Source organism: Sesamum indicum, linkage group LG7, assembly GCF_000512975.1.
Source record: "Sesamum indicum cultivar Zhongzhi No. 13 linkage group LG7, S_indicum_v1.0, whole genome shotgun sequence".
Classification (NCBI taxonomy): Eukaryota; Viridiplantae; Streptophyta; class Magnoliopsida; order Lamiales; family Pedaliaceae; genus Sesamum; species Sesamum indicum.
The window spans coordinates 8612322-8630177 of NC_026151.1; the positions used below are offsets into that span (position 1 = coordinate 8612322).

The 17856-nt window shown below is 35.1% G+C and overlaps 2 protein-coding genes across 3 annotated transcripts in view; both read right to left on the reverse strand.

Moving 5' to 3' along the window:
- On the reverse strand, nt 849–7923 carry LOC105166678 (pectin acetylesterase 9). 2 transcript variants are annotated; one of them, XM_011086120.2, is made up of 13 exons: nt 7348–7923; nt 7116–7198; nt 5343–5472; nt 3408–3487; nt 2966–3052; nt 2727–2851; nt 2551–2611; nt 2329–2382; nt 2155–2232; nt 1941–2046; nt 1656–1804; nt 1300–1417; nt 849–1228 (listed from the first exon to the last, which is right to left on the reverse strand). In XM_011086120.2, exons 1-12 carry the CDS (start codon nt 7478–7480, stop codon nt 1313–1315), a joined length of 1191 nt encoding a protein of 396 aa, XP_011084422.1. In that variant the 5' UTR covers nt 7481–7923; the 3' UTR covers nt 849–1228; nt 1300–1312. The 2 variants fall into 2 exon arrangements, with proteins under 2 accessions (XP_011084422.1, XP_011084421.1); XM_011086119.2 differs by having other exon boundaries at nt 849–1233; nt 7348–7922.
- Nucleotides 9181–17856, reverse strand: part of LOC105166679 (cleavage and polyadenylation specificity factor subunit 2) — a 10410-nt gene continuing 1734 nt past the window's right edge. Inside the window, exons 3-18 of the mRNA XM_011086121.2 lie at nt 16900–16996; nt 16246–16372; nt 16035–16153; nt 15534–15628; nt 15304–15455; nt 14846–14903; nt 14652–14759; nt 13608–13860; nt 13053–13237; nt 12409–12501; nt 11522–11620; nt 10846–10977; nt 10710–10754; nt 10152–10319; nt 9593–9667; nt 9181–9488 (exon numbers count right to left, since the gene is read on the reverse strand). Of these exons, the coding sequence (XP_011084423.1) occupies nt 9390–9488; nt 9593–9667; nt 10152–10319; nt 10710–10754; nt 10846–10977; nt 11522–11620; nt 12409–12501; nt 13053–13237; nt 13608–13860; nt 14652–14759; nt 14846–14903; nt 15304–15455; nt 15534–15628; nt 16035–16153; nt 16246–16372; nt 16900–16996 (1905 nt within the window). The 3' untranslated portion in view covers nt 9181–9389. The remainder of the gene's footprint in view (nt 9489–9592; nt 9668–10151; nt 10320–10709; nt 10755–10845; nt 10978–11521; nt 11621–12408; nt 12502–13052; nt 13238–13607; nt 13861–14651; nt 14760–14845; nt 14904–15303; nt 15456–15533; nt 15629–16034; nt 16154–16245; nt 16373–16899; nt 16997–17856) is intronic.

A 17856-nucleotide genomic window follows, 5' to 3' on the forward strand; every position in this document is an offset into this window, starting at 1 on the left:
GGCAGGAAATTATTTTAAGAAATTAATACAGAAGATGTGGTATTTATGGAAAGTGCATGCTCGAATATTTTATTTTGGATCTACTGCCCTAAATATAACTCTTCATGGGCATGGGAATTAAGGCTCGACCTATTGCCATTCTTCATAATATATATATATATATTGTAAACTTATCATATTTAAAGTTCATTGCCAAAAGACTTGATTGTATATATATGGCAAAACGATGTTAGGCTAAATTGAGGTAATTTTGACTTAATACTAAATTTTGATGATTTTGACCGCAATGGATTAATTACTTTTAGTCAATTCTCATTTCTTTGAATTTTTATTAGTTTTTTTAATTACAATAAGAAGATCTGATTGGTTGGTTCTTTATGTAAAAGTATTTTTAATTGCCACCAAGAGGTTTTATTAGTTAACTTAACAAACAACAACAAATCATATTTAAATATATATCTTCCTAAATTCAAAAATTCCTTAATTTAAGTAATTGTAGGATTTTTTTGATAATTCTATATAAAAAAATGAAGACTTCGGTTTTTTCATCTTCTTTTAAAGAATATTCCTCCAATTTTAATTTTCCAGTTGTTGATAAATCTATTATAAAAATTGTTGTTTTAATTCATTTGTATTATAATATTGAGCAGTTTGCAAAAAGTGGAATTAATGTGGCCCCCTGATCTTTGGATTATATTAGTAGTGGGTCGTCTATCTTTTGATGTTTTATTTTGGTTTTCAAACTTCTTTTAGTTTCTTCTTTGTTTTAAATTTGACTTCAATGCCCTTCCTTGAGTCTTATGTTTTTCTCATTCATATATGGATTCATGGCTGCTGGTCATTCGACATTCAGTTTGAATTAACATCAACACAGCCTTACAGATCCAACTCCAAACATAGATTCTGTAAGATAACAAGTAAAAGTTTCTAACATCATTTGCCCAACAAAGAAGAGGTGAAACTATTACTGTTACTATCCAGAGGATCAAAGCTTCTTCAAACACTATGTATGTATTGCCAAATTTCGTGTAGCACGTCAAACATTGTTGCTCCAATGATCTGTAGCATTTGTAAACCTAGAAAGGCCTAAATTTTGGATTTTCTTTCTATACTTTCTTGGGACCTTTTATTTTTCCAGCAAGTTTCCAGCTGCATCCTTGGAGAAGTGAAAACCTCTGTTAAAAGAATATCCTTCTATGCTTCTAACCTGTATAATTGTCCAGAATCTCTGCACTGGAACATAATTTGAATTAGTTTACCAGTGTAATAAGAACATAACCAACAATGGTGGACAAGTACCTGAATTTCAATGTCAGCCTATCAAGTTATGGCAAGTATTGTCACAAGGATATGCACAGTCAATCTCCTTGCTCACTTTTCTCCCAAAGTACCAATCACCAACAGCTTCTGAGATGGTCTGGAAAATGGTCGAGTAAACATTCAGTAAGATGCTAAGTTGCTATATAGTCGAAAACATACAGGGACTCAACCGTCGGACCAAACATTTGTATTGTGTGAATTTGAGTGGTTTTAACCATGTTTGTCACGCAGGGAAAGATTCATTCTTAGTTACATGGGACAAATGATGAAGTAGATATTCGGAAAACTAGCCAAGTAAAGCACGCCACCAGACAAGGAAGAATGACTTCACAAACCTTATTGTTCACTCTGGGAGAGTCAGGAGCAAACCAAGTATCTTGCAATTCACTTTGGCAATGAGCAAAGCAAGAATTTATGAACATCCCTCCTCTAGTTGAGTTAACAAAGAAAGGCCGCAATGTTTCAAGCATGTATTTTCGGAATCCTGGGAGAATTAATGTATGTGTTAATGATGTTTCAACCGAATATAACAATTCTCAAAGACGATATAAAGTGTGATATTTGGTAAAATTACTCAATAGAGGAACAGAATGAAAACTAATATTCAGGAAGGTTAGAACCTTGCAAAGTATTTATCTGGACCACATTACAAGCTGAAGGATTAAGCTTGCAGTGATACCAATGCCCATGAGGATCAGCAGCAGGAGGCACCAATATGTGATGAAACTGTGAATACAGAGATCTATTATTTGACTGGTGTGGCGTAACAAGCACAAAGAATATATACATTTGTTAACTTCCTAAGTAAAAAAGATCACGAGAAAACAATCTTACTTGGTACACATCATAGGCTGAGTTCAAGATGAAAAAGGGTGTTTTGATATACGGTAATGCATACTGGGGGAAGAAACACTGCAAAGTAAAACGAGGTAAGGCGAGTTATTTCCTCTGATATATAGCTCATTTTTTCATATACGACGAATGGAACACTTGCGAAAGACATCATACTTGTTCAGGAAAAGGAGAACTTGTGCAATTTTTGTTCAGGTTCTTTTCCGCACCCTGTCAGTTAAGTTTCTCAGACTACATACAGAACTACATCAATGCAACAACAACAAATTAACCTATGGCACAGAGTGAGTTTGATTGTGCATTTCTTTTATGTCGAGCACTTAATAGCAGAAGGTGTAAAGTCATATGATCCTGAATTCATGTACAGGGTAGGTATACCTGCAGGGTAACGAGGCTGTTGTAGAAATACCTCATGGAGTGGTTCAGACTTATGTCCCTGCTGCAAGGGTTGCCAAAATGTCATTGAAATAAATTATGAAGGATCAGATGTAGAAAAGGGCCAAAGGAATCAAGACATTAACATTAAATTTTTCTTTCCATGCGAAAGAACTTACGCATCCAGAAAAAATCCAGCATCACTCAAGCATTTTACACTAGCATTTTTGGGCAAATAACTGGTGAAATTGTCACAATGAAGAAAAGTAGCCAAACCACCAGCAGAGCAACCAGAAAGCAAAGCCTGAAATTTTTGAAGGAGAAAACTGTTTGTGGTCAGAGGACGAAGAAGAGGTTGATTCACCACCTGAAAAACATCTAAAGAGTGCTTGTATTCTAAAGTTAAAAGACTTATCACCTTCTTCGCTTGGCCCAAGCCTTTTGGGAGAAGATCAAGAATAATGGCTTGCCAAATTCTTTGCCCTCTGAAATAAAGCAATGATGTCTGTGGTTCAATTCAAAATGGAAAGTTTCCGAGTCAAGAATAAGCACGGCCTAATTCAGCTAGACACTCTTTGTCCAAACGAAACAAAAATTTTGAAAGGAGAAACTGGGAAGTCCATGTGGAAGGATTAACCATTAGAGCGAAAACATGTCTAGCATTGCTAATACTAGAAAAGGAAATCAAAATTAAGGTAATCAACTTATAGAATTTGAAGAGATGCAGTAACTCAACTAATGTACACTAAGCAACTTCTGGCCATGCAGATATCCCATTCTGGGGATATTGTTTTAGTAGTAAAAACGAGATGCTATTGCATAAAAACATATTATAAAAACAAAGATTGTGATCAACTTACTCCATTCTGGAACTTAGCATCGCCAGCAAACGAGGCGCCATCGCAGTATCTTAGCTTTACTCGGTTCCAGTTGTAAAAATCTGCCCATTTTTATGAAAAGGTGAAAATTGCTGCCATACTGATTTCTAATAATTAGAGGGAAAAAAAAACATTTCTGACAATGATTAACATGTTGCTGCAGTTAGTTATTTAGCAAGTATAGAGGGAGCATTGGTGTGCTATTGTTCTTCAAACAATACTTGGAAAGCTTGAAAAACACCAAGAAGCGTGCATGTATTTTAACTAAACCATGTTTATACAAAATTAAGGGAGACAACATTCTTAAATCAGTCGGGTTACAAATAGGTCTGGTTTACTCTAAAATTATCATCTAATTAAATTAATGATGTGATAGCAAATAACTTTCGACCAACTGCTATTACAATAGTGTAAAATCACATAAAAATATAATCTTTTTGCAACTCTCATCTAATATTAATCTGCCAGATTAGACCCATAAAAAGAGCATGTGAAGGGAGAGAAGCGCACAACTAAAGAAGAGCATGCTGCTAAAAGAATACACAAGAATCTGCTATAAGTCAGTCTATAATTTGCAAATGTATATTGGCTTAACTCATGTCGTCCAATGGAATCGGTGACCACACTCAAGGCAATGACATGACTACTCTCTCTCTCTCTCTCTCTCTCTCTCTATATATATATATATATATATATATGGTGGGGTGGGGGGAACATTTAATAACACAGCCAGTATGATTGGCATTATATGAAAGAGTCAAGAAATGGGCATCTAACTGTTTTTTTTTTCTTTCTCGTATATCAAGGAAATTAAGAGGGTCATTAATATCCGTGTCACAGAAAGTGACCTCGATGACCATTGTTTTCTCGTCTTTTCCTGCTTTATACTGTTAATAAGATACATAAAGCTACGTACATAGGCAGCATGGCCCGTTGAAGACAAATCAGAGGTGAGGAGGGAACTGCCGAAAGCTGGAAATTGAGGAGTGCTACAAGGAAATACAGCAGTGCAGGGCTGTCTGTCTGTGCTAGGCATAATTATTAGTTTAGCATATTTCACGTGGAAAGAGGACCACTGTAATAACATACAACGTGAGGAAGGGGAAATTGGATCTGCACTAGTCGAATTTAAATTAATACGTATCTAATGAATTAATAGTGTCAATATGTGTAGTTTGAAAAACACAATGGTCGGATTTAACTGAATCTTATTCTGAATAAGAATTTAAAAAAAAATTAGCACAAACTTGTGGATGAAATTCGATCTATAATTTATCAGAAACTACAATCTGAGATGTTTGATTAAAGGAAAATTTAAATTAGACATTAATCATGTATATATTTACCACATGTTACTTTTGATTTAATGAACTTGATGTTAGTTAATATCTTTTATTGAGATTACTCACAAAAGTATAATATTCTGACAAATTAATTTTTTGCTATGTAATTCACTTAAAAAAATTACAGAAACACTGTTCTTGAAATAAAAAGGAAAAACATCAAATTAAATGTCAACATGACTCAAACCAAATCGGGATATAATCAACAACCCAGAAAAATATCTAACAAGAATAATTGTTCGTCAATTAATCACCTAAACATGACATAATCACAACAACAAAGATCAAAAAGTAAATTAGTAGTATTAATACAGCTGGATATACATTTTTCAATTAATAACATTGATAAATCAAGGGCCATATAACTGTGAGATTATGCATTTTAACTTCCTAATCCTATTAATAAATGTGTAGGTTTTTTTTTTTTTGAGACAATAGTTAAAATTAGAATTTGTTATAGGTATTGATAATTAATATTATAAATTTTCATAATGTAAACAATTTTAAAAGAAATAAATAAATATAGTAATAAGTAAGACACTGATGGTGAGAGGGCATATATATGTATACATACCGGGGTTGAGTGAGGCATTGTTGCTTAAAATGCCAGAGAAGACCTCAACCTTGCTCATGTAACGAGTAGATCCACGGCGAGTGGCGGCTCTCTCCAAGCAGGATTTGACGTCGTTGCACCACCCACCACCCTGTAATGTTCGTGAGTACGTCAAATGATCAATGAACTGGAACGACGTATGACCCATTCACACACCACTTAAATCACTAATCATTCAAACTTTGAATCGTACAACGGGTCCTTTTTCGTCTCGGAAAATGTTGGTTGTGTCGGTCAATCATTAAAGTGAGTAATGGAAAATGATTAATTAATTTATTCTTTAGAAGAACTAAATGGTGCAATGATGACCTTTTTCCTGAAAAAAGGTTGTCTCTATGACCCCAATTCATTTCCAGTGGCTGAGTACTTAGAAGACTGAAATTGATTCATAAAAGCATATATAATAGCAGCTGGGGGGTGGCCCCAGAAAGATACCGGCCACCACAAAATCAGAACTCTTAGCCGCAAATGAGTTGCTGACTTCAACATCGCAGGAACAAACTATGGACCGCGCTACATGATATATGATTACTCCCACTTGCAGGTAGAATTAAACATCATTCCAATTGGATAAAGGCAACGGGAAATTTGAGGGTATTTGACAAAGATGTGCCATTGAGTTGAACCAAATTGTTTAGGATAATGCTTTATAAAGAGATTTAGTGAAAACAAAATATTTCTCGCAATAATTAGATTTCATGATGCCCTCTAAAAATTTTAATTAACTATCTTGTAATACCACCAAACTACTCTTATTTGACTAAAGATATATTTTCTCACATATATAAGCGTATAAATGGTAATTTAATTAAAGTTTGACACGTAATAAATATGTAATAAATCAATTTGGGATAAACAGATTTTGTTCAATTTTTTTATTGATATCGGTAAATTTCATAAATTTTTACTAATATAAATCCATTTATTGAATAAACAATTATAAAGAATATTAGATTTAATTTTTTAAATTGTAGAAATTTATGCGTAATTATATCAAAATTCAAAAAAGAACACCATGATTATCCTATAAATTATTTATAAAAATACTTACACATTAGCCTGTCAACATAGTTTATACGCCATCAATATAGGAATACTTACACACTACCCCCATTAAATAGTTCTTAGATAACTCCATCAACACAATCCCCGTATTAGTAAAGGGATCCAAACATAGAATTAATCAGTCATAATTATTATTCTTCTAAATTGAATTATGTATTATTTCAAACTCCTTTTTCCATCAAAATAACAAAAACCTTAGGTATAAGGCCTTGTTTAATTTGTAATATAAATTATTTGTGCGACATGATAAAAAAAAATATTCTATATTAGTTATACTATGTTTATTTAAATGGTTTGAATTAAATAATTTAATTTATCTAATTAGTATCGTACTTTCAAATTAAAAATAAACTTATATTATGCAAAATAAACACATTTTTTGAATGGATTGAACGACTTATAAAACCTTGAAAACAAAAGAAAGAGACATAGAAAATGAAATAGTGGCGTGTCAAGCGTATATAGGTGGGGGAGGACTGTGACTGACATGGCTGGCACTGGCAGACCATTGATGGACAAAACAAGGAAACCACATTTATTCCAGGCAGAAATCGTTTGCCCTTTTTGCCCCCACAAAGGTAAAAAGAAGGCCATCTTGCGTGCATGTTTCCTGCACGCAGAATCTTTTTCTTTTTGCCCCTTTGTGCCCCCAGGAATACCCGAAATTACCTCAAACTGCAGAAGCCAGTTGCGCGCTCCCGCCCCGAATCCTCTGTCCAAATGATACGCCGGCAGACTTCCGTCCAAGCAATCTAACAGAAGACGATTTGTGTGAGTAAACACAAATTAGCTGTTATTGATCGGAGAAGTAGAATAGTAGATAATTAAGGAAGGAAAAGCTCATCAAATTTGCATTTAGTGGTGGAATATCGTGTATATATATGTATGTATATGCACTTACATGCCCCGATCGACGAAGCGTTTCGAACGAGAGTCATTTTCACCAGACGCCGCTCCTGCGAGTAAATGCTCCGCGGCGCGCATGTTAGCAGTATCAGTAAGCTTATTGCAGCTCCCATTGCGTTTGCATTCATTTCCACTTCCCGACCCGAAAGTAGCTACTGAAAACGTTTCATTGTAGACGAAGAAAGACTACACACATATATATATAGAGAAAGAGAGAGAGAGAGAGGGGTCTGGATCTTGCGAGAAATCCGTAAGAAGTTAGATGAAATTATGAAAACAATCACGGAAAAGTTAATGTAAATCTGCTTTGTGCAGGCACTTGGATGAATTGCGTATCCAAAGACGAGTGTGTTAGGAAGGTAAGGAATCCCAGGAATTCTTGAGTGAGCAGATGAAGAAATGAATTAATGAATTGGAGAGCCCAGATTGAAAAAGAGGAATAAAGGGTTTGAATTGGAGAGGATGAAATAGTGTGAATGCAGATGAGATGAAGAGAAGAGAAGAGAGAGAGAGAGGAGTGAGGAGGGAAAGGAAAAACCAGAATGTGATAAATGGAATTATTAGTTATGGAAAGTATTGGGGGCCAGTTTGGTATTTATAAGAGGTGTGGGTGAGGCCGAATTCAATTTATTATTACACATTCTTGTAATAATAAATGGTTTACATGCATTAAATTTTTTTAAAAAAAAAAAAAATATATATATATATATGTATCATGCACATGAAATTTATATAATAATTGCAGTGTCAGTACGAGTACGTTCATACAATATAAATTTATAATAGAAAATTGAATCTGACATATAAAAGAAACTGGAAGTTGGGCAAGCGGATGGCCTCAACAAGGGCCTATTTTCTGAAAACAGGGATATGATTTTAATTAATTATTTTTGATTGAAAGATTAAATGTGTATTTTAGAAGTAGTTTATTTTTAAAAAAAATTGAGGGAATCAAATTGATTTTATTTGGAAAAATGAGGGTTGCGTGAATTGGTGTGAGATGTGAGGTTTAATTAGGTAAGTTTAGTCAGTTATGGTTGTTAACCACTGCTTTCTCATAATTCAACCTTTACCAACTTTGTATTTTCAAGATAACTCTCACTTACAATTACATTCACCCCATTACTCCACCACTTTTCTAAGACTTCCACTCAATTCCTCAACTTGTAGATTTATTACCAAAACAGACGTCAGCCTCCAATTTTCATAACACCATCTACATAAATTGTAATGAAATTTTTGTACTAGCCATTAGTCTTCCGAATGGATTTATATGTAATAACTATTATGTAAAACCTTTACATTATTGTTATTAATATATAGTTTGGTGTTGGTCAAAAAAAAAAAAACAAAACAGTTAGAATTGGATTCAGCCGCGATCTCAAATTAATACAAAAAAGTCCAAGGTTGCCGATACAAAATTTGTACCCACAAAAACTACAAGCAATTAAATCAGCACGTAGTCATGTGTGATCTGAATGTTGATGGACTATATTATTCACATGAACATTCTCAATTTACTAATAGTGAGTAAATTACACTATCGTAATTACAACAATTGTATTTCCTACATAAGTAATGAAAGCATAATCCAATATCAATTGCTGCACCAGATTCTGAGACCTAATTTACTTGAATAAGTTTCACACAGATCACACACTTTCAACTGCCAGATCCAGACATGTAGAATATCATTAAGCTCCCCAACCATGTTAGGTCATGTGGGTAGCACATGTGACCTAACTAATGGTTGTATTTTTCATGTTTTGCTATTCAAGATCACACCCCTATATCATAATCAACATCATATTAGGTGCAAAAAAGGTAGCCCTTAATGTCTCATGGCATGTCAATTCTCTCATTTAATTTTCTTGAACATTTTCAGCATCAATGTGGATTATCCAATCCTGTTTGGACAAAATCGCTATGATAATGTGACAAGATTACAACAGAAACATGACTAACAAATTACAACAGAGGGGTGGGTAGGCATGTGTTGCATTTCTTGAGAGGATGGAAAGTAGTCTGATCTATGATCTAAAGTGCATAAAATTGTGAATACAGATGGTCCCTGATTTTGTAATACTCCTCTGTTAGGGGGCCTTCAAGGATGATTTGCTGAATGTTGCCACCACCCTAAGGAAAATCATTAGGAACATTCAAAGTTAGGGGAACTAACGTAAGCTGAAAAAAGTGAATTTTCATGGCTAGTGAAAGAAAATCTTGAAAAAGAGACCGACCTTTTGGCTTGAATCTCCAATTTTCCGCAGGGTAACGTACTCACCACAACGCAAGGCCCCACCGGCAAATTCCACCTGAGAAATCGGGGTTTCTGTTGGTAAGTACTTGAGAATGCAGATATTTTGCCAAGCCAGAGATGTCCGAACCCACAAGACAAGCACATGAGCAAATAAAGTGAGTAGAATTAAATTCACAGAATCATTTAGTTCCGAGGGATGCCCAACAAGAAAGAGCAACAACCTTATCTAAATGGAGTTGGAAACTCGAACGGAAAAATGGAGCTCCATAATAGTCGTATTTAAAAGAGTTAGAGTTGGGTGGTATTAAAACAAAAGGTGTAACCGAAAGGGTCTGCTAGCTGTTAAGGGAATGGCATCAACATGAACGTCTCCTAGAGTAATTGCCATCCCTCCCGTCAAAGGCCATTGAAGGCAAGCTTGCCCACTCCATTGAAATATTGAAGAACAGTGTTCATGTAAATGCATGCATGAGGCACAGGAAGGGGTGACTGTGTAATTTGAAAGAAAAAAAGAAAAGAAAAGAAATAAAATAAAATACCTGGACTCCTTTGCTTGCAAGAAATTGCTTGAAATCTGCCATTTTTATATCCCCCACCAAGACTGTTTTATGAGGTGGCGGAGGAGTTGAAAGAGGAAGCAAAGACAATGTGCCACTCTCTGTCTTCCCTACTTCAGCATCAACCCATGCTATTTCATAATCACCAAGCTATAACAAGAATCTTACAGTTAGATTAGAGAGATACAGAGAGAACACATCTCAAGTATATGGTTTGCTGAATGTGTTAGTCATTGAACTTGATTTTGGTGATGTTACTGAACACAGCTGAGCAATAAGCTGGCATGTATTAACTATTTTGCGAATACAAGTACAATACACTTAAGAAAATTAGTGCTCTATATTCTGAAGATCAAGTGACTAGTTTAACCGAATGTTCTGCTTTAAACTATCAAGAGTTTTCAGCTGGAAGTGAGCCACAGCTCTTCAATCAAATCAAATTTTCCCTGACACATGCAGTGTATTAGGAGGCAACATGACATGCATTCACATTAATGGTAAAGACTGAGGTACATCACGTTAGAGATACAAAGATCATACCTTCTTAAACAGAACATTGCTCATTAACTTCTCAGAGAGTTGAACCTATATCACAAAATAAATAACATGATCTGTCCCAGATTTCCGAGGCAAATACTATTTATCTACAAAAATGTGGTTCCATTGTGAAGCTTACCTTATAAGCACACAAATCTGAAGTGACATCAATCGATTCTTCAATTTGAGGAGCATATACATGTGGGCATACATTTTTCAAACAATGTTGCTTCAAATGCTCGGTGGCTTCCGCTGATCCATGCACCAAGACCTCAAAGGCAGAAAACAATGTAGCAGCAGATTAGACTCAATAAAAAATCTGTAACAGAGTTTAGATAGTTGAAGAGAGAAAACATCACGGAGTATATTCAATAGGAGTACCAAATGCAGATTGATCTCAGTTTCTCAATTGCCACCTTTGTCCCAATAATATGCAAGTACTAATGCTCTATGCCAAGCAGACAGGAAGATAAATTAACTACTTAAGAGAAGTTTATTTGCTACAATTTGCAGATGCTTCTCTTCTCAATTTTTAAGCAGTAAACCTAGCACATATAGCATGGTGCTTTAGTGCATATGCAGACAACTTCAGTCTATTTTCTTATGAAATAAAGACCGTAACCACATATATTCCTGGTTTGTTATTGTACTCGTCAACGCATGCCACAGTCCGTGCACAAAGTTGACAAGTATACTCATGGTGAGCAGTGTGAACTCAGCAGATTACAATCAAAAGATGACATAATATAAATATCCTTATGAATAAAAGATATAAAGGCATATGAATGATGTCAAAAGGACAAAAACTAACTCACAAGCTTTAATGGTGAAACGTGGCCAAGAATCTTTTTGATTGAGCTGCCATCAGAACGGCCCTCAAAATCCATATAGACCAAAGAACACTTGACATAAACCTGCATTTGGATGAAGCATGACATCCAACGGAAACACAGCATGAACATCAAAGAAATAAGAGGTTTCAGAAATTCTGGAAAAAGACCACTGCAGTTAGCAGACAGGCAAAAGGACTGCTCAGTAACACAAGACAAGTCACTGAATAATTGTTCCACAACTGTATAAGCACAAAATGAGGACAAAAGAGACCGCTGTCTAGCATGTAGTGGTAGATTATAAGCTGATGAATCTTAGACAAAAGAGAGAGAGAGAGACTAATATGTGCAGCAAATCATAAAGGTCAACTCTTAAAAGTCATGCAAATCTCTATTTAGCAATATCATATGATCATGTAATATACAGTAGGCAATCTAAGACTTTAGCCCAGATAAAATATAAAATATTTCTGAAAATCCACATTGGTTTCAAAATCCAATCTATCTTCACTGCATTTGAAAATTCTCACTTCAAACACCTGAAAACAGGCAGCTTGAAATTGTACCTACCCGCGGAAAAACCATGGGCACCAATAAGATGGCATACAAGGTACGATAAATATTTCCCCCCTCATTTTTAGTATCTTCATGATTTTTAATTTTTTTTTATTCATTCGATTATATATACTCTCATCACTTCTCTTCTTAATATTCTAGTCAGGGGAGATCAATGCGAAAAAAATGTGATGTAATATTGTCAGACACTAAAATGTTTTTTTGCAACAGTGATATTTCACCATGACAAGAACAAATTCAGCCTTAGCCGGGCTAGCTATATTGCATTCAACAAATCAAAGACAGGTTGGACATACTGTTTGCTCGGAAGATACTACTTTTGATGGCGTTGTATCAAGTATCAAACTTGCAGATGCTTCATCAAGCTTCCCATTGAGGTCACCATCAACCTAGAAAAATGGCATCATAAGATATATTCCACCAAGAATACAAGGAGAGTATTTATCTCATTAAACAATAAAAGAATTGAAAAAAAAAGGTTGGAAAACACAAAGGCCAAAGTGAATAACATGTAATAGGCCAAGTTCCTAGAATTACTCAAGCATGACTCCCTTCTTTGCTTTTGATAACCATCCATTTAGCGGACCTTTCTTTTCTCTTAACCCCCGTCCTCTAATGTCCTTTAATATTTTTGGTACCTACCATGCATCATTCAACAATCAACTGATACATAATCTCAACAAGCATCTAATGTTCTTGACCACTGTTGACATAAAGCTACACATTGTCCTTGTTTCAATATCATCAGCTCAGTCCTCTTCTTGTATCACATTCCACAGCCAGCAACAAAGATGTCTTGGTATTCACCTCAAGTCTCTTGAATCAATAATTTCCCAAGTAAAAAATTCTCTCTGCTCATACTTACACACATTCTGAAATAAAACATCACCATATAAATGCCTAGTAGTTATAGAGGGTAAAATATACACCAGAAACTCACCGGCATAGATGCCTGGTCCATGTCTTCATCTTTGATTATATAATCATCAGGATTGATGACTTCACCAAAATCATCCCATTCGGAGGAGTTGTCATAGAAGGGGAACATGGGGCCAGCACTAGATGGTGGTGGAACAAATCCATCAATGAACACGTCCCTAAATGCTCCATATTGGAAACCAGCAGCTGCAAGAAGTAAGCACAGTTGATTTTCCGTCATTTCAGTACAACACAGACATACTTCTCATAGAAGGCAAAGGATCTCAGGCACCAGTACAAGAACTAAGTCTCCTATCTTTTATTTTCAGGAAGCAATTCAGGAAAGAATAGAAGGAAGATTGTTCATTTTGTGTGAATTTCTTGTTCCTGCTTTTGATCCCATTAGATTTCTCAGTTTCTTGTCAGACAAGTGTTTAGATTGCTAAATGATGTTCTTCTCCTCGCATGGATTCATTCAATTAGAAAGACAGGATGAACATCTTTTAGACTATATATGAATCAGCAAAAGAAAAGTATAGCATGTGAATTAGCAAGTGGGAAGAAAAGTCAAGAATACCATTTGAAGAAGGTTGTTTGATATTTGCATCAGTAACCATGGGGTCACCCACAGCGAGCTCTGCACTGAGAGATGCTTTCGATTCCTCCTCTTTCACGAGAGTAGCTTTAAGAGCTTCTTCCTTTCTTTTCCGATTTTGCTCTTCTTCATAAGCAGCCAACTCCTCTCCAACCAAAGGGATTCTCTTTGACATGGTAACTTTAACAGCTTTAGGTGGAGGATCTGACTGAAGCATGCGTGCCAATGTGGCAAACTACAATGTAAGAAATCAGGGAAAGGTTACATTAGCAGAAAGGTATTCGGAACAATAGTTCCCTCAACATTTTCCATTTTTTTATATTAGATGATGTGCAAAATTTCGATTTCTAGATTCTAACTTCTTAAGTTTGGAAAGACCCTCTTTGAGTACTAATAGGTGAACTCACAATAACAAAGAAATAAAACCTTTTCAAAAAGTGGGGGATAACAGCTAAAATCATTTGGTGACATATCCAACAACAAATGCAAATTTTCATTGAAGTCAAAAGATGATTATCTTAAAAAGGAACAGAGAAGGATTACTAAAAAAATGTTAAGGCATAAAGATATTTGCAGAGCTGTAAATAATTTTTACAGCCGCACAAGTCCAGCCCCTCAAGAAAATACCAAAAGCATCAACTAAAGGATTTTACCTTTATAGTCAACATAATTTCAATGCATTTCTATAATTTTTTACAAAAGCAAATAGAAAGACACTAAATTGGAGAGACCAAGATAATGCCAATAAAAGTTACAACATAATAGAGCATATGCTTTAGGGAAAATTCATCCCAGCCTAAAATAGCATTGACAGGAGAAAACATTTAACGTTAATGAATACTAAGAACTTTGTCCCCTCTTTCCTTGCCATCAAAGCCAAGGGATCAACCATGAGTTTCTGATGGCGCTTGAGGTACAACTACCAAAGAAAATTAGTTTACATGATGATATACCTTCAATTGCAAATCATAATTCAAAAATCCCCTTAAATTGCTACATAGATCATTGATAAGAATCAGAACAAACCTGGCCTCTCTCAGTAAAAAGTACAAGGTTCTTCGTGTCAGCAGCCCACTCAACAAAAATATCATGAGAAAATCCAACCTCTAAACTTCCCATGGATACTAATACAACCTGGTCAAAATATGCTAATGAAATCATGAATTAAAAAAACCACAAAGTCATCAAAATGATATGATTAAGTGATTACATATCCTAACCTTTGGGCCATCAGGAATTTTTTCAAGCTCACTCTTGTTGATCAAAAGTGTTACATGTCTGTAATTTTTTGCATAACATCCTTAATGAGAACCCATCACAAGTTCACAAAGCAGAACACGATATAAGGAGTACCACAAGCGACACTGAAAACACCAAATTCAGTTTCACCATTGCTCTATCTGAACAGTGAAGTTTCATTGACCAAGTGTCTAGGAGAGTCAGACCATATTGCAACAGTAAATACATTGAAGAGCATACATCTAGGCCCAAGAACGTCTGGATCTTGGGGATATGGAAATGCAAACATGAGTTAGTGGCACTATTTCACTAGGGATGTTGTTAGAATTGTTCGATTTGACAACTTGAATATTTTAGCCCTGCACTGTGCAGGTCTTTCTACATGCTTGAAATGCACTCTAAGCAATCAATTGAAAACTGCAACAGAAATACTTCTTACTTCAAAAGAAAAGCGTTGTCTCTTGTGTGCTCAAAGGATTTTGCTATAGAGTCACTCATCCACTCAAGAAAGCTCTTTGCATAATCAATCGTGCTTGATGAAACATATGTCAGGAAGAAGATAGGATATGTTAAGTGGTGCTGCTCCCAATACTGCAGTTTTTGTACTGATAGACATCAGAGACGGATACACAACCACCTTCATAGAAGCTCTCATAATAGTCAACTTACCTGCTCCAGTATCAAAATTAGCTCCAACACCCGACCAGCAGTATCTACAGGTAGTAATATCTTTCCATCCGCTCTCAGTGTCTTCAGTATGGCATCTAAAACACACAAGAATAAGGAAATGAACTCATGCTGCGTAAAATGTACCAATGAATTGCAAATTTTATTAGGCACTGACTGGATATGGATTCCATGGAGAAGAATGAAAATGAACAGCAATTCCTTTGTGAAACTTTAAGAAAAGTTTCTGATTTGATTGAATATAAGAATAATTGGCAGATCTCCCTTATTTGCAACTAAATGCACTTAACCCATGCTTCCCTACAGGACTAAAAAAGATGTATTTTTTCAAGGGTTTCAAGTGGAATATTGAATCCACACATGGCCGAAATCATGATAATCTGCTAGTAAATAAATATAGCTAGCTCTGGATGAGTTTGTAAAAGGATATGGAAATGGAAATTATACAAATATAGCAATAGTAAACTTCACTTATACTATTACCTAGAAATTGTTGGTCTCTTTGACGTCTGGGAGGCTGATTACTTAACAAAGCATTGTATGCATCTGTTATCAAAACTGCAGGGCGTACAAAAGACTCTAAAACTGTCCCATTCAAATGCCTGAGGGAAACAAACATCGAATTAGCTTTTTCCCTTCTGTAAATTCCACTTTTGGGCTAAATAAGCTTGTATGCAGTCACCAGAAAGACCACCTTTCTTTTCGATGATTGAAGTCAACAGCATATATTACATCCTCCCCATCTTTTGTTATCTTCCAGACTGTGCCCCCTAAAAGGTGACCAGCTGCATGTGGAGCAATTACAATTCCTTCTCCTTTTCCTAGTGTTTGTTCATAGGATAGGAAAAACATAAGATGCATGATAAAAGATAAGTCACATCTGAATCTTTAATCATGCATAGGATGCTGTACTCTTATATCTATAAGAGTCACCTAAATGAATAATTGTTGTCATCTCAAATATTACCAAAAATGCATGACAACAAGTGTAATCCAAGATTCAACAAGGAATCAAAGGAAAAGGGGCATGTAATAAATTAAGAGATCAACCTAAAGCTTATCTAGGATGCAAATTCTAGCAGAAAGATCTGCAGCTTGTGGTCTTAGTTATCACTAAGCAATGTACATGTATAAACTATAAAGAAGTTACAAAATGACATGTTCCCGCCCCCCACCCCACCACGAGGTAAAATAAAAATAAAATTTCAGAGATACAGAAAAGAGCTCTGACCTACAATATCTAAAAGAAATAAAGAATGCACAACGATAATAGGAACAACACAACAGAGGCAAACTTTTCATACTTTCTGATTTACAAATTTATGCAGAAGACACAAAGAAAATTTACCAGACATATAATAATTCTGAGAGTAGGTCAATCTGGTAATGTTTTGGAACGCAGAGTCGATGTCATCCAGTGTAAACAAATCAAACTCTGATACTTGCTGAAAAGAAGCAGATGCTGTTAAATATTTGAAATAAATATCATAATTACGAGAAGCTCTGAAACAAACAACTGGTGTAGAAAATGACAATCTCATCCAATAATAAACTTATCAATAAAATGGGTTACAAGAGAAATTACATTCCAGACTAGAAATTCATCAACATTCCAATGACATGCCAGGACCAATGTACTATCAGTTTTCAAAGGAGATACAGAAAGGAAGTAATTACAAGTGAGGACATGATGCGTGTTCAACACCATTAACAACATAACAAGTCAGTCTATGCATTGAAGATTTAGTTCAGTTTTATTCTTTTTTCAACTAAGATCAACAATTAGTTATCATCATCAGTTTCCATGCCGATCCTATTAGAATAGATGAGCTTCTACTGCTTTCTATTTTTGTGTACACTGTGGGGACTAAATAAAAGAAGTATAATTTGCATAATTCATTCCATGCTGGCATACTCTTCATTTTTTGTTACAATTTCTTTTGCAAAAAAATCTGAAAAAGAAATAAGGTATAGAATGAGTCAATTTATCCAACTGCAGGACCATAACATATGTTTTTGGACAAAGCTGTAGTTGGTTGATTTACCATGAAATAACAACGGCGATCTATAGCAATAGACAACTAAATGCTAGATTTGACAGACCTACCTGACCACAAATGTCTTACAGAATAAGTGAATATAAATCTATTCACCAAATTTTAGTATAATTATCACAAACAAGTTTGATGGATCCTGTTAGGAACTATTTGTGGAACTTCAATGTAATTATCTCAAACAAGTTTCATAGCTTCTATGATAAACCATTTGCGAGTTGTGACATCATATATAAAAAAATCCATCAAAA

Coding starts and splice junctions, on each gene's coding strand:
- LOC105166678 (XM_011086120.2), bottom strand. CDS start 7,480: ATGAATGCAAACGCAATGGGAGCTGCAATAAGCTTACTGATACTGCTA. Junction 3,488..5,342: donor CAATGCCTCACTCAACCCCG/GTATGTATACAT, acceptor AAAAATGGGCAG/ATTTTTACAACTGGAACCGA. Junction 2,383..2,550: donor ACAGCCTCGTTACCCTGCAG/GTATACCTACCC, acceptor CTTAACTGACAG/GGTGCGGAAAAGAACCTGAA.